The sequence below is a fragment of the Pleurodeles waltl genome, chromosome 6 (genome assembly GCF_031143425.1).
Source record: "Pleurodeles waltl isolate 20211129_DDA chromosome 6, aPleWal1.hap1.20221129, whole genome shotgun sequence".
In the NCBI taxonomy this organism is placed as follows: Eukaryota; Metazoa; Chordata; class Amphibia; order Caudata; family Salamandridae; genus Pleurodeles; species Pleurodeles waltl.
Window position 1 is genome coordinate 1,616,220,663 of NC_090445.1, and position 17,316 is coordinate 1,616,237,978.

Below are 17,316 nucleotides of genomic sequence, written 5' to 3' on the forward strand. Positions count from 1 at the left end.
TTCCATATTCTCATCGTACTCCACAACTCAGTTCTCTCTAACAGCTAATGTGCCAGTGATGTCATAACCTTCTCAATTGTACTTTCAGTGTTGTGGATCCTCATCTCCTCTTTCCACATCTCTCTTTAGGGGAGATTTACTCATTGTTCATGCAAAGTAGCGCAGAATCAAATGTGCTGCACTCCATTGTGAAAAGGGGAAACCACAGCCCAGAGCATATTTATTAAGATAGGCCTTTTGCTGCTCCTATTCCCTGAACAGGTGCCCTGAAAGGCTGCCTTGTGTGTTACACACCCCCACAGAGGTGACTCTGCACTGCCTAGCATAGGATATGTATTGGAAGCATACTATTCCAGTACAAATGCCTATGTCTAGACCAGCACAGAAGGATTCCACACACTGGATGTGTGATGAGCACTTGAGCAGGAATGGAATTTGTGCTATTTTTGAGAAATGAAAAAAATCCTCCTTGTTAGAGTTTGTTTCAATAAGACATTATTTTTTGATGCAAAGCTGGGTCAGGCCATCTTAGTAGAACAGGGTTTGCACCAAAACCTACTGAGTTTAATTGAGTTACAAGTACACTAGTAACGCCCCCGTATTGCGATGTTGAGAGACAGTGTAAAGTGCTTTTGTTCTGAGAAAAGAAAACATTTACAGTGCAAAACACTTTCTGCACTGGAAAGTAAATAACATGCACCACATTGCATTGCTTTTTACTGGGGCAGAGTCTTAGGGCCAGATCTAGTGTTTGACTAATGAGAGTTCGATGATCGGGGTGGCAGAGGACATTACATTCACCAACTGTTGGACTGCCAAGTTTAGAGATCATTCTTAGCTCATCCGTGATCTATGTGCCTTGATGGTAGCTGCCATGACATTAGAGTACAAGTTTTTAGTGGACAACCCCATAGGTTATGATGGCTGTCCACAAAATATTTCTCATTCTTCCAAATAAACCTACCAAAGTGTCAGTTTGTTATTAGTAATCAAAAACAAACAATTCCCCACACCCTAAGAGTTTTCTCCCAGGGAATGTGGGGGTCGGGGGCTGGTCATTAGTTTTTTTCTGTCCTTCACCACAAGGTTTTTCCTGGCAGGGACAGACAGGAAAAGAATCTGACCATTTCTTCTAAATAGAGTGGGCAGTGTGACACTTTACTTGACGACTCCTACTCCGCAGGGAGATCGTAGGTAGTTTTGAGTCAAAGGAGCCAACAGGGTCTCCACCGATGGAAAGTTGACAGTCCACCCGTCTCTAAATGAGGTTGGCAGACAATCAGTCTGGCGATCATAGTATTCTGTTGCATCTGTGACAGAGTACCCAGTCCATCAAACTTTAAATAAAGCCCTCAGTGAATGGGCCAAATAAGTTTACACTAAGTACCACTATGTAACATTCATCTTTTTCTATATGTTTACAGTCATGAAGATTATTGCCTTTAATCAACTGATCATTTACGTCTTCTATATAACTTATTACTACTATTCTCAGTCTGCTTCTGAAAATTTGACAATTCATAAATTATTCTTAAGTATCCACCTCAGTTACTGATGAATCTCACAACCACCTTGCCTCTGTCCTTATTGTCCTCCATTCTTTCTATAAACTTGAAGATTACAAGATAAAACATCCTCTCTCCACATTCTTGTTAGCTTCTCTTCAACTCTATGACCATGCCTACAAATTTCATTGGTTCCCCAATCCTCCAGTCTCCACCCACCTCTCTGTGTACATCTACCACTGATTAATTCTTTGTCCTTTTCTGTTCTCTTTTGGAACGATTATTTACTAATTCAGCTTCTTCAGTCTCCATATCATTGTTCCCTCTGTTATCACTTTTCATCAGGTTTCATTATTGGCTGACTCTCTGCAATTTCCAACCCTGTGGCCCTTAGTTAACAAAAGACTGATATTCAGACCAACCAGAGTCAAGTGTAGTCAATATTTTAATTTTTGCACCTCTAAGTCAAAAAACTATTAATCCCTCAACCTGGTTTCTTTGTTTCCTCCTATTTTCCATCTAACAAATTGACCCTCAACATTTCCACTCGAATGCTTTGACCTCCATGACGTTTGGGAATTTTAAAATGATAAACTAGAGTACATGGATAATCCCTGGTCAGTATGTGTTTCTTCTTAATGGTGCAACCTTAGTGTAATATGAGACACTCACGTGTAGTTGTCACTTTGGCAAGTCCAGGTCCTCGGGTGTTGTTCTTTACAACATGGATGGAGAAGTTGTAGGTCTCTCCTGGTGCTAAGCCTGTTTGCACATACGATGTCACAGGCCTTTGCACGCTTGTGCTTATCTCTCCATTCTCTTCTTTCTGAAATGATCAAAAGACGTTAATAGCTCATGCACCATTTTAAGTAAATAGTAGAACGATCAGATCACCTCTCTAGCATATCCTGGTGATAATTACTCACAAGGATATCCTTTCATAGTATGGTGAAAAATCAAACCTAGAGCCCATCTATCCTTGAAGGCATGTCCCAACCAGTGTTGGGCTGTCTAAGGGACAGATGAAAACCCTCCACCATATGGAGCACAGAGGGTTATTTTCAGGGACTCTTTCAACCCTTAGAAATAGTACAGATGGAGCAAGACACAATTACTTTGTAGGTTAGTAGGGGCATATACATGACTTTCTGCTGCTGGGTACTTTCCTAGGTTCTGATTCCCTGGGCCATTCTATGTTTCATTTTTCATTTCTTCATACATATACCTATGGATTTTAGCCCAATGCACTTGAAATACAGTGCTGAACTGATGCATGTGGTGCCATCTCCCAAAAGCTCTTCTTGGGGGGGAAATCCCCACTTTTCCAAAATTCATGGTCATGGCCCAGGATGCCCATTAAGCTCAGTCAATACAAAACCATAGTCCATGCTGCATTTAGGACTGAATAGAACCTCAGCTAATTCTAAAAAATACTTCTCTTTTTATTATTTTTGTCATGAACCCATTTACCACATCCCAAGGCTGAAACCTGAAGCACCATGAGTCATCAAAAGGTGGACCCTGAACTTACTGTGTTACGAATAATGAGATCCCAAGTGTCAAAGGAGATGTCCAAGGGGTCCCACTCCACCTCCACAGATGTCTCTTTGACTGATTTGAACCTCAGATCATCAGTTGTTGGCAGATCTGCAGTAAAGAATGAAGGGTATAATGTGGATTTGCGAGGGCAGTACAAAACAATCTGTCCGTTAATAGATAACTGTGTTTGCTGAACAGAGGGGAAATACAGTAGCAGAATTGTGGTGCTTGACTCAGTGTCTCATAGTCATTGACCATTCAAACATGAATTTTTAGAAGGCATTAAAGTCCTGGAAGATATTATGATGCACTCAGTTTAATATTTCATGAGCCATAACAACAAAGAGGGGGTGATAATCAACTCATTGCATCCTCTGGAGTTCTATTTCTTTCTGTTGGCCATTCATCCAAAATCTAGTTGTGTTTTGAAGATGAAGGAGAACAAAGCTCTATAAGAGGTACCATGTGGGTGTGTCTTATGTCTATTTTCTTACTACAGCCCACCCCCTAACAGCCCCCTTTGAGCAATGTAATATCATCCAAATGTTGCAATGTGTTGTTGCAATGATATTTTTCCCCAAGTCAATTATGGTGCTTTAGATGAAGGATTGACTTCTCAATTCCACCATATTCAAGAAAAACTAACCAACTGCATGTCTGAAAACTGATGGTCCCGTAAAATGTGTTTACTTACGAGTTGCAACTCGGGCACTGACTGGAATACTTCTGTGATTCTTTAGGATGGCGAAGACCCGTACAAAATATTCCACACCAGGCTCGAGTTCTTGGATGGTGGCAGTGGTCTGGTCTCCTGGCACCCTGAAGTCCAGTTCAAGGCCACCTGGGCTGGTCGGGATGTAGGAGATAAGGTACTCTGTGACTTTCATTTCATTCACCCACTCCAGATTTACAGACTGTGTTGTCACTTCTGTCACTGTCAGGTCCTTTGGAGGGGACACTAAAAAGAAGAAAAAAATAATGGAAAGGAGAGAAGATATAACAAGTGAAATATGGCATTACATTGCCTGGGGAGGGTGGCATGAGAGGGACCAGGTTTTGTGTTATTATGTATTTTCTGAAGCTTAAGCATTATAAAGTAGGCCCGGCAAGCACATTTTAACTTGAATCACACCTACTTGAGAAGTATATAAAAATGACCAATACATGGAAACAAGTGGTATATGTTTTTTGAGGTATCGTTGGGGGGCTATTACAAATGACTCTGAGCATATTAGATTGAACAGGTGACTTGATGGTAACATAAGTCAACATATTATTGGTGTCTCTGTTGGCAAGATTGGCTGCTTGAAGGGTATGTCCCAGACAAAGAGCAACACTGGTAGTCCAAAAGGCGCTTAGAATATATTGTAACGTGGCAAAAGTACTCTATATTTTTGTGGTGTTCTCAGTGATGAGCAATAAACTGTAATGAAAGCTGTAGATGAGTTGTCTCGTTTATTAGATGCAGCTATCTACTCTGAATGCTGTTTTAACTCTAGTGACAGCTTGCACAATTGCTGCATGAACTGGAGTAAGGTTTGCTAATGTAATATCTTGAGTAAGTAAAATAAACATTGATTCCCTGGCTCCAAATACAAGAAGTGCCTCACATTCCCTGAAAAATTCTGGACAGACAATATTGCATTATTGCCCCAAGACACTTCAGTGCACAGAGCAATGTAAACAATGAAGTAGAGCAAATCCTTAAAAAATAACCCTTGTGGGCAGTGGAAAAACGCAAAACAATACCGCCCCCCATATCCCCATGGAATGTGATGAGTGGCCCTATCTATCATATAACTCATAAATATTCATTGGCCTTGGTCTGAACGGGGGCCCACTGAAGGGTTGGGTGCCTGCCTTAAAGGGTAAATTCCCCCCATGCGCTGCATTCTGCAGAACATTTAAAGAGGAAATTGCCTTTCCGCATAATTTTTGTACAGGAAGGGACCCCTTCCAGCACAAAAACTATTCTGACCACAACCTATTCACCCTTACACTATGAGGCAAGGGTGTTTGCATTGATGCATGGCAAAATAAAATGCGGCTGTGCAGAAAGAGAGAGAGCAGAACGGCAACACATATTTGTGTAGATGCGCTGGTTTGTTCTTTCCTGTTCACTCAAAGCAGCGCTGCAACTTAACTTGCTGCGCTGTTTTGAGTGATTCATTTGTCAATCTGAGCAAAGGTTTGAAATTGGACTATCGCTGAGGCTAAAAGCAGTGTGATGCTTTAATAAAGAGAAAAGTTATTGACAACACTGCAGAATGTGCACCTACAAAAAGATGAATTCATTGTCCACTGTGACCGCCAGCAATCGGGCCCATTTGCAAGAGCAAATGCTTAATTTCTTGCAGCAAGTCGATTGCGAAAGAAAATATTTATCATTGTGACAGATTAAAAAACAAGTTAAAGACTTGAAGATGTGAGGGGAAGAGGTTCCAGAGTCTGAGTACTCACTTGCAATCCCATGAGGAAGAATCCTCCTCTTCCTTGCTTAATGCGCAACAATTTGTACTCATTCGTCTGAGAACTGAAAAATCTGTTGCCGTAGAATCTAGATTAAGGCTTGACTGCAGTTCGACATGAACAGGCGCGGCTCCTCCGCTAGGGCGGAAGAGCTTCGCCCCCTGCCAGCAGCAGCAGCTGCAAGCCTTTTAATGCAAAACGATATTGTTTTGTATTAAAAGGTACAGGGCCAAAGACTGTGACGAGCACTGAGAGGGAGCGCACAGCACTCCTCCTCATTGCTCATGTATGATTGGCCGGCCCTCTTGGGCCAGCCAAACACACATGCGCATTAGGCTCTCTCCAGCCTGGCACTGTGGTCCCGGGCTGAAGAGAGCAGGCACTAGCTCTCAGTCTGCTTGGGAACGCCTTGGCTGGGAGCTCCCAGCCAATCCTAACCCTGCTCTGAGCAGCATCAGGATTAGCCGCAGGGCAGGCTGGGAGCCTGTTCCAGGATGGAGGAGCGGAGCAGCGGAGCAGCGCAGCACGGAAATAAGGTACGTTTTTTAAAATTACTTTATTTTATTTCTCTGTCCTCCACCTGCCACGCGCTGCTCTCCCTTTTGCCTCCAATAAGCTGCCACTGGACATGAACCCTGGTGTTACTGCATGTCAACAGAAAAACATGAAAATCCGACTTGTGTTTTGCTTGGCACATTACCTAGACCAATTATATGTCCGAAGAAAAGGAAGAAGCATTATATGAATCTGAATACCGAGTTGGAAATAGCGATGTGCCAAATGAAGAGCCCCACAATATTGTGAAGATATATATATAATCGCATACATGGAAATATGGAAGCTTATGTGTTTATGTTTAGTATATTTAACTACACTTATGTATAATTTGAAAATGTATATGTTCAATATATGTAGACAAGGATTTAAGACTAGGAGGTCTATACTTACCTATATGTACATATCTTCCCATTATTTTGGTACTCGATATTTAGGCTAATATACTTTGGCACGTCGATATGGCCCACATGATATTCTGACATACAACAGCACAGGCATGTTACTGAACACCTGAAATACATGTTATCTATTTTGGCAGTCACATGCGAAAGCGGAAAGGACTGGCCCTGTAGGAGTGTTTTAACAAGGTCCGGAGAAAATTAATAGATGCACATTTTAAAAACCCTCTAGCAATTGATTGACTTACTTGTGGCTGTAGGAACTGCAGTTTTGTTTATTTCAATAAAGTGTAATCAAGGCACAAGATCATTTCCAGAGCTCCGTTGGTTGGTGCTGTACAGATGCTTCTTTGTTCAGCTCTGGCTTGGCTCTGTCCCAAACTGTAGTGATTTACTAGCGCTGTTCTGCTATTTGATTGGTCTAATGGGCTATTTTATTTCAATATACAAATTCCAGGATTCCACAATGTGTTTAAAATGTGTTAATTAACTGATGATTTGGGGGACGTGGAGGGTCTCGTGATTTCTTATTATTCACCCCAGAACTGAGAGACGAGGCTGTTACAGGCCCATTTAAACACATGTTGCACATGAGCTGATCTCCAGTTTGTAACATGTAAAAATACGCATCTGGAAAGCAACATCGGGCCAGTTTACTTTGTAAAAGTAAGTTGGTGGATTACTCCTGTTTGGCTTCTTTGAACCTAGCCTCCTGGTTTGAGTGAGTATGCACTTGAAGTACCATGATAGCCTGAAGTGATCTCCATCACTGACTGTCGACTCTCAATACATTGTGTTGACACTGTGATATTCTGTCCCCGTGGGACTTGTGGAAGAGCTTGCTCCGGACAACATCAATATCACCTTTATTGGTTTAGCTGCTAGCAATGAGAATGACTTGACCGTGAAAGTAAAAGGTTACTATACCAATAAAGTTTCGAAAAAGTTTGTTCCTGTCAGAGTCTCCTAAATTTAGTCAACTCTATAGTTAATTGCAGCTGAATGGAGTTTTATTTGATGCTAGATCGAATTATGACCCTGTCGTTCTATACAAGAGGCACATTGGCAACTATTATAATATATTTCATCGACATCCCTGCAGTATATTTATATAAGATATATATATATATATATATATATATATATATATATATCTATATATATATATATATATATATATATATATATATATATATAAGGACAGTGAAAGATGCTTTAAATATGAACCTTTTATAAACTCTGCAAAACAGTAGAACTGGACTTTTGTATTTTACCAATTAAAAATAGAAGAGAGGGAAATTAAACAATTTATTCATAGAAGACTTTCATTTCTGTTCGTATCTGAAAGGAGGTTGATCAATCCCTGCACTCAAATTATTGCAGAACTTTTTTGCCAGAAAAGGATGGGCTTTTCCTACGAGACAGTCTATCCGTTTGCTGCACTGGCATGTGCAAATGAGGCAACGATGCCCTCCCTGTCTCAAACAATTCAGAAGAGTAAAACGTTATTAAGGTTGTAGATCATTAGACAAATGGTGTGAAATTAAAAGAAACTGCTACCCACCTTTAGAGCAGTCTTCACCCAGGAAGCCTTCTTCACAGACGCATTGGCCATTGACACAAAGGCCTCGATCGTTGCAGTTGTTCAAGCAGGCCAAGGAATCACAGTTCTCTCCAGTGAAGCCTTCATCGCAAACACATTGTCCATTGACACAGCGGCCACGATCATTACAGTCATCAGGGCACCGGAGCTCACTGCAGTCTTCACCTTTGAAGCCGTCATCACAAATGCACTGTCCATTGACACACCGGCCACGGTTCTTGCAGTCGTTTGGACACCGTAGTTCACCACAGTTTTCTCCCATGAAGCCTTCATCACACACACATTGACCATTAACACAGACACCACGGTTGTTGCAGTCATCTGGGCATTTGAGCTCACCACAATCTTCACCTCGGAAGCCATCATCACACACGCACTGGCCATTAACGCATCGACCACGGTTGTTACAGTCACCAGGGCACCTTAACTCGCCACAGTCTTCACCCATGAAGCCTTCGTCACACACGCATTGGCCGTTGACACATCGACCGCGGTTGTTGCAGTCATTGGGACAACTCAATTCAGCACAGTCTTCACCCATGAATCCTTCGTTGCACACACATTTTCCATTGACACATCGGCCACGGTCATTGCAGTCACTGGGGCATCGCAATTCACTGCAGTCATCTCCTTGGAAGCCATCATCACAGATACAAAGTCCATTCACACAGCGACCACGATTATTGCAATTGTTGGGGCATGTCAATTCCCCACAGTCCTCCCCTGTGAAGCCCTCATCACAGAAGCATACACCATTGACACAACGGCCTCGGTCGAAGCAGTCATTGGGACAGATCAGTTCGCTGCAGTCATCTCCTGTGAATCCTTCATCGCAGACGCATTCATCTTCCACACAACGGCCACGGTTGTTGCAGTTGTTGGGGCAGCGTGGCTCACTGCAGTCTTCGCCAGTGAAACCATCATCACACACACATTGCCCGTTCACACACTTTCCAAACTCACTGCACTCAACTGGGCAGATCTCCTGGCTGCAGTCCTCTCCTCCATACCCTTCGAAGCATATGCAGATGCCATTGACGCACCTTCCTTGATCATTGCAGTCATCAGGGCAAGTGAGTTCATTGCAGTCCACACCAGTGAAGCCTTCATCACAGATACATTTACCATTTACACATTTGCCTCTGTTGTTGCAGTGGCCCGGGCACTCTGACTCTGAACAGTTGGGTCCTGTCCAGCCAGCCTCACAGATGCAGCTGCAGGTCTCAGTGCTGTAATTTCCTTGCCCGCTGCAATAAGGCTTTGTATCCACTGCACCTATGGGAAAGGAAATAGATAATCTGTTACTGGGAAGGGGATGGGTGAGAGTGTCTCGTCGGTTTAACATTTAAACATGGCCCAAATGTTCAATTTCTAATTCAATATATTGTTCACTGTACAATTATGTCCATGAAATGTGACTCATACTAGTCTCACCAGGAGTTGGGTGAAAATTTAAATCATCACCTGCTCTTTCCTCACCTTCTTTGTGGTACATGGACTAGAGGAAAAAGGGTGGCGAGACCCTCAGGGGCCATATAGTAAGAACCCAAATATAAGATGAGCTTAAAAGTGTATTTTCTCCTCATTTCTTTCAAAGAGTGGTTAAGGAGTGTATGCTCAAAGTATACTATCATCCTCTGCTGCCCAAAAGATTAGTGGAAATAATAGGGTTAAGACAAGAAAAAAGCAGACCTTCACGCGTTTTAAAGACTTGCTCTTTTTTTTAAATTACATGCTGGCCTTGAAGGGTTTCCCCTTCCTGGTCAGTTATTACATTATGTCCAAGGTAATCAGGGTAATCAACAATGACAGGGATTGGGGATTTTGTTTGCCAAAGAATAAGAGTGAAAGGAGTGGAGACGAAGAAACCGTAACTAACAGGATTTTGAGGAACAAGAAATGGAGTAGTTTTACTGGAAAGAGAAAATCTGATTTGATCGACAGAGGAAACAGCAAATTGATGTGGACAAATCAGAGGAAGAAATTGCTACCCTGATCAAATATCTGTTACTAGGAGCCTGTGATGTGAATGAACACTAATTCTAATGGTTTGGAATCAAAAGATGAGTCCAAAAATCACATTGTTGGAAGGGAATAACTAAACAATTGGATTGGTTTATAGCACAATAGGATAGGACTTGTCAAAAGCGTTAAGGAGCAGGGAATCAGATGAAGGAAAGAAACAAGACAATTAAGTGTGCACAAGGAAATAAAAATCACAGCAAATGGGAAGGTAAATCAAAATTCAGTGAGTGAATGGAAATCTAGAGCCAGATTTACTAACAGTTATCGTCGAGGTGGTGCTACTTTTGTGAGGCAGCCACAACGCAAAATGCTAATAGATATTTACAAAACCATGCAAGGGCGATCAGCAATACATTGCGTGGCTTCGTACAACAATGTAACGCAACATAGCAGCTTGTGCTGCATTGCCTTGCATTTAATTCTGGAGGCATTTCATGAGTGGAGCATGGGTTTCCTGTGCTTCCACCCATGTGTTTCACTCAGTCCACATTTACAAAGGTTTGCAAATGCGGGATTGCATGAAACAGATACGCCTCCCAGAGGATGTCGTAACAAAAAGAAAAATCTTTTTACTTCTCGACATTTCCTCTTTCTATGTGTGTTTCATTCGGCAGCACACGTAGAAAATGGAAAATGTCTGGAAATATCGTTTTTGTGCAGGAAGGTGGTCCTTCCTGCACAAAAACAATTCTCCTTGTAATGCAGACATCTTTGTATCTTGATGCAAGGGTGCGTGCGCTGGTGCTAGGATGCCTGAAGTGAGCCAGTGCTATGAGAAAGCAGAAGTGCCCCACATCTCAGTAGATGAGGCGTATTTCTGCTCTCGTCCTTTCAAGCTACTCAGTGCAGCAAAGCAGCTTGCATTACATGAAAGATTAGTAAATCTGGTCCCAACTGCTGGTGGAAGAACAAGAAATAAGAAGTTGATGAAGAAACTGGACTTTGACCAATTACATAAAATGGGACCAAGCTAAAATAACATATGGCAAGAGTGGTTGGAGAATGGAGAGCAATATAAACGAACAAGTGGCAACAGGAGCTTAGATTGAGATAGCAATTTTGGACTTGTTAAAAGATCAAAATTCAGAAGAAGTTAACCACATCTGAAACAGAGCCTAGAGCATGAGTAGTTATCTTCGTAGATCTTTACTCAGTTTCCTACAACACAATTCTAATGCAACAATCCATCTTTGCAGCTGTTGGCTGAATGAGCGCAGAGATTGGGATCTCTCTGCTCTTATAGGTAATCCCTTTTGAAATGCTGTGAAGATTAAATTGGCAGTGAGGCATACTTTCTTTCCCACCCCATGCATGATGCATGCACACAGAGGATCAGGGTTTAACGCATCCGTACTGACCATCGGAATTTAATAGCATGAGCAACTGCCTAAACTGGTGTCGCTATCAGATGGAGTTCCACTCAAGAAATCCAAAATATAGAAGTGGTATGTGTTTGAACAACACCACGATATAACTCCTTTTCCCTTCTGAAATGTACCAAGATTGTGTGAGCAAGGAGACCGAATAGTTAATCTAGACCTAAATGGGCCAGCACAGTTGACGCACCATATTTAGGAAACATGTTTGGGGCAGCTTTCTCACTGAAACTACATCTGCTGTCACGGTGGGAGCACATTCAGCAAAATATGACAATGTCGGATGTCCTAACATGCCATGAGGGAATTGGGGACCAATCTGTATTTTCTTCTGTTTCTAAAGACAAACCCAAAAGGGTGTGTGTGCGTGTGTGGGGGGGATTTTAGAAAGTGAAAAACGAATCTCTGGACTTGAAGTTAGAAAAATCCTAATGTAAAGGTATCTTGGGTTGTATTTTTTTCTGCTTTGGATTACCATGATGTGACTGATGGTCTGGGACAAAAAAATGGTGGATACAACGTTGAAGTAACTGCAGTAAGTTTGGTGGTCTTTTGATAGCCATGTCAGCCAGAGACTATCCGACAAGATAATGTTTATAATGACGGACCCAGTTGCAGCTCCATTGTCATGAACAGAGCTCTTCTCTGTTTGTAAATAAAGTTGAGGAACCAAGAGAGGGGTACAGGGCATTCACCAATCATTGGTGGATGCCATGTTACTGCTCAGTTCTTAATGAGGCCCTACATTGATACTCATCCTCAGAGGAGACATCCAATGGACATTCCTGCATTAAAGGAGCATAGCAACGAAATGCTAATATTCTTTGAAGTTCACCATCTAGGAAACAGAGCAGTAAATTAAAGTGTGGTAAGGTTACACAACTATTTTCCTTCTACAAGTGAACGCTTCAGAAAGCTATGTAAGTTCTCACTTTCGTGGGCTGAGGTCTCCCGCAATTACACTATGCTATCGTCATATTTGTTGTCTGCTGACATGATACATTGATAATTTTTATACTGCAGAAGCATCTAATTGTAGGCACATGGTGTTGCAGCAATACTTTGTGGTTGCTGATGTATTAGTTGAAAAGAGAAGTGTGATAGTGATTCATTTGTTGGCTGTGAATACAGCAGTTCTGAATTTTAATCTTGTCATCACCACTTTATTGCGTTGTTTGATTCCTTTCAAATCATGTTATCTCCCCTCCAGACAAATCTGTGGTGCTCTGCCATAAGGACTGGCCCCCAAAAGCCCTAAATAAAAAGTAGAGATTTTTTTTTACTTCTTCAGCCTCTCCTTTTTAAGTCTTTTTACAGATTGCTTTTGCTCTCTTCTGACAGACCTATTGTTTCCAATCAATTCCATATACTTAGAGTGAGCTTTGGGACAGACCCTTGCTCAAATTTGGTCTCCTCATGAGTCGATGGCCTTCCTTCCTCTCCTTGTGTTTGTCCCTCCAAGGAGCATTTCCATATCACAGTGTTCTGACTGGATGTGTTGTATTCTTCCGCTGCCAATTTAAGGGGACTCGCTTTTTCTTTTGCAGCAATCTCTCCATGGGAGTGCGTGTGATGATTCTTTCTGCATGTCCCTCACCCTCAGGTGCTCTCTTTTCTCCCTCTCCCCTCCCCATGCCCTGATTTTGTGTCCACTTCCCTCTCACTCCTAGTGCTACCACATGCCTTGCTTCCTGCGTTATGCTTGCGCGCACTTATTTTCACTTTTTTTGAAAACCTAATTTTATTTATAATAATGCCACGTGCCATTTTAAAACTGAGAATTAAAAATGACCCCCATGTGGCCTAGCAAATTTGAATAAACACGTCATAATGCATGTGTACTAGAGTAATTTGGTTGCACTCATCACGATGAATACCTACATGAGCGTAATGAAGAATGTGTGCGCTGCCTACTTGGAATAGGAAACCCATTGCAAGATTCACAGCCAAGTGTGTCCATGCACCTTGACGCATGTTAGTGCATGCAAAGGCTAAGATGCATTGACAAAGCCAAGAGCTCAATCGTTTACAGTGAGGACTATTGGATTGGCAATGTTTTTTAACAATTGATGTGGCACTGTTCAACCTAACATATTACTCCTTATGCCCTAACACCGCGTGGCTGTGGTATAAGTTATTGTCATGTTGAGGTTATCGTCTGGAATAAGTGAAGTTATTTTTGGAGGCTCCTTACATAACTTCAGCTCAAACAAATCAGAACCAGTGGGGTCAAATCCAATCTTAAGTAGAAGAGATTCGTAAACTGGAATCAGCCAATTGGAAACCAAATATTTGTTTATCTTTAAATGTACTTATGGTGTCAGTGCAAAATACGTGTACAGAATGGTAGAAAAAAAACATTACTCTGAGACGAGTCCAGTGTGGGTGACAAATATCATCAGGGGCCAGATGCCAGGCAACCTATGAAATAAGTTGAATGAAACTTCTACTGTTACTGTGGCATTCATTAAAGCAATATCTGTTGTGCACCCAAGTTTAGGTGAGCTGCTAACAGGTGGTATGGATGAACAGTAATTGTGTATTGTAAGGATGTTTATTATTTTTGTTACAATGTAGTGTTATTATGTGGTGTTATGATGTTCTTTCTCTCACTAGGAATGTTGATTACTTCTGTTATATACAAGCTGCAGCCAGAAGATGAAGTGCAACACTAGCAAAGTACGATAGGGATAGCCATGGGCCTGTGGGTGACAAGCGAGGATGCTTGCCCCAACACATCATAGTTGTGCTAGGTGTTCACAAGAGGGCAGTCTGAATGTGTAACAGACGCCGGAGTGGGGAGGGGCAGAATAGTAGCTCCTCCCTGATCGGGTCTGATTTTGTTATCTTTCATCAAAATATATGACCCTTTACATGATATAGGAGACAAGTTAATTAATTTCAAACATACCTCACTGCAACATTATACTTTAACTGTAAAAAAGATGGCACAGTCGGAATTCTGAAAATAGTTGTAAAGGTATTTGCCTTTGTTTTAAACAAAAAAAAACAGTTTTTCCAGTCACTTCAACCCCTGTCTAAAACTTCCTGGTGCTGCCATATTGGCACCAATAAGAAGTTTGCTTTACAAACAAAACACAAACATACATACGCACACAAGCGTATTTCTTTTGTAAACCCTACCAAAGCTTGGCAAATAGTTGTCAAAGAAATTCATGGTTGATCTTACCTTCAGCAGTCAAGCTACCGCCACAGCAACCAGCACCACTGGTACACTGCTCCCGTAGAGAGGACACCAGCCCCTCTAGCTCCTCTAGTCGGCTGAGGAGGTCCTTGATATCAGGAGCAGCCGCACAGCCGCAGGCCCGCCGCGGGATGTTGATACGGTGTGTAAAGACTATCTGGTTATTGCCATCCACTGAGTGTTCCTCTTGTTGGCTCCCTTGCTCCGATAGGGGCTTCTGACCTGCGCCCCCAGACACTGGGTCCAAATCCACAGAGCACAAGGACCCCATGGGCAAGTTAATGTTGTAGACATGATTAAACACAACAGGCTGGTTGTCCTCTGGCAGCGAGACGTTTGAAATCAACCCGCTCTCTCGCTTCTGGCGGATGATCTTTTTAATGAGCCCACCATCTGAGTGGTGGCACAGCAGAGTGAGCATGAGGATGGCTAGGACCCGAGAGCAGCGCCCCATGGCCTCCATGACTTCCTGAGAGGGATGCGCGTGGAGTGTGCTTTGCACTTACTGTGGTGGGTATATATTGTGGTTGGCCTTGTAAAAATCTTGCTTTTCCTCTGAAGGCAGGTAGGTATTTCTGTTAAAAAAACAAAAGTAAGATCACTTGTTTTAAGAAACAAATACCATAAAAGGGACCAATGTAGAGTAGTAGAAATATGTAAACTTTAAGACGAAGGTAGATTGGGAGGGAAAAGTTGAAGAAAGAGAGACAGATGAAGAGGAGAGAGAAAGGCAGAGACAGATGGATTGGTGGAAAGACCACCTGATAAACTCATTTATGCAAACACGTTCTGAGAAGTAATTACTACAAAAGCGCCCTATGTCATTTATATATTTGTTATATTTATAATTCTTTGTAAGGCGCAAATCCCCAGGGTATGTAAAGTAGATAGAAGTATATACAACAGGAGTAAACACGTTACAATATAATGGGATAGTAGGTTCAGAGAGTTAGATGACCCAAACCTTAACAAAGACATAAGTACGACTGACAACACTGTTGGACTTTTATAGAGGATAAAAAATTGCAGTAATTGGAATTGATATGTTCCTGCTGAGAGGACAGAAAGGGGTATGTAGATCGGAAGATTTCAGTGATCTTTTGGTTTCAAATTTCCGATTCAGATTTGAGTCCTTATTCCAAGGAGAAGAAATAGTAAAGTTATATTCCTTGCAGTTAACTTTACAAAATTACCACCACCGTAGAAAGGACTGCAGCCACCCATTGGTTACAAGGAACCTATTTCAGACTTAGGTGACAGCAGAGCACCAATGATTGCTTTGACGAGGAGGACATCAACATCACTTCACGTCTTTAGTAGGGTTACTTAAGGAGCCACTGCTTTGGAATGGATATTATTTGTTAGAATTGTGGAGAAGGGCTCAGAAGTAGTTTTCTTCAGAAACAATGGTGTATCGATTAACACCTCGGCAGTGGAGGCGAAAACAGTAAACACAATATAGGGCCAAGTGTATCAAACATAATACTCCCTACTTGCCAACTTTTTGTTGAGAGTTTGTCAGTAACATTCTGGTGCATTCCTGCAAGGATATGGCTCAATGAGCTACCTATACGGGAACTGCTCAATGTGGCATGGTAACAATAACTATTGGCTTTTTTTTAGTGTAGAACAGATGTGTGGCAGTGCATTTACAGGCGGTTATATTGCCAACTCATTGCACACAATCAACTCAGAAACAAGGAATGGTATTTTGGGAATTGAATCTGTGACTTACCAGTCACACACCCCAATGTAACTTGTTGTAACTCACTAAGAAGTTCTTCATTTGTATAACAAATCTTATTCAGGAGCCTGTATCAGTAAATTTCAAATGCAGTGCAAACTGAGTACCAAGACTCCCCAGGTATAATTCTACAGTGTGCCGCTTTCATCCGCTACCGAGCACTCCCTGCACTTTTTCTCACTCTTGCAGGTTATTTTTCATCTTTGCTTTACTTCCCAGTCACAATTTTGCCATCTTACTCTTTTCCAGTTTCACTTTTGGATTTTTCTCTCTCTGGTTCTGTAACAAAGTCTGATGAGGAAAAATATGTGAGGGACTCTGAAAATTAGTGCCTTGGGCTCCATCTTCACCTTCCGGCTCAAATTGAAAACAGCTACTAAGCCTAATATTGTGATTCCGTACACAAAGGAGCCTTTCCCATGAATATTTTACAACACCTCATTGGGTAAACTAAGACAGTTCCTTCAGCCAACAATGGGTCAGGAGCATTCGTCTGGACCTGCAATGGGTTGAAGCCTAGGACCAGTGTCAAACCTACTAATCTATGTTTGTTTAAACTGTATCATTTGTCACTTCATTTTCCTCTTATAATGGCTATGAGGTTAGCTCCAAACCCACTGCCAGAAATGCTCGACCTGCCCTATTGCTGGATGCAGGGTTGGCTTTAGGGTGGTTCGAAATGTGCCGCACCTGCTCCTGACTTTGGTGGGAGGCACTGTGTTTAAAAACAACTTTTGGTTTAAAAGCACATGAACTTCTTTGGGCATGCAGCAGTTTTCAGGCAACAATAAAAATGTCAAGATACCTCTGGTGATTAATGTTCCTACTGGTGAGGTGTCAAAATTGTGTCTAGTGGCAGTTTAGATTCATTGCATGCAGATCACAGAACTGAGT

At 41.9% G+C, this 17,316-nt stretch overlaps 1 protein-coding gene across 4 annotated transcripts in view; it reads right to left on the bottom strand.

The window, feature by feature from the left end:
• The window catches only part of TNC (tenascin C), a 127,390-nt gene that overhangs the window by 62,479 nt on the left and 47,595 nt on the right, over positions 1-17,316 (bottom strand). For all 4 annotated transcript variants that reach the window (XM_069241520.1, XM_069241519.1, XM_069241517.1 and 1 more), the window contains exons 2-6: positions 14,664-15,253; positions 8,034-9,347; positions 3,739-4,002; positions 3,037-3,152; positions 2,178-2,331 (exon numbers count right to left, since the gene is read on the bottom strand). In XM_069241520.1, coding sequence (XP_069097621.1) covers positions 2,178-2,331; positions 3,037-3,152; positions 3,739-4,002; positions 8,034-9,347; positions 14,664-15,141 — 2,326 coding nt within the window. In that variant the 5' untranslated portion in view covers positions 15,142-15,253. The remainder of the gene's footprint in view (positions 1-2,177; positions 2,332-3,036; positions 3,153-3,738; positions 4,003-8,033; positions 9,348-14,663; positions 15,254-17,316) is intronic.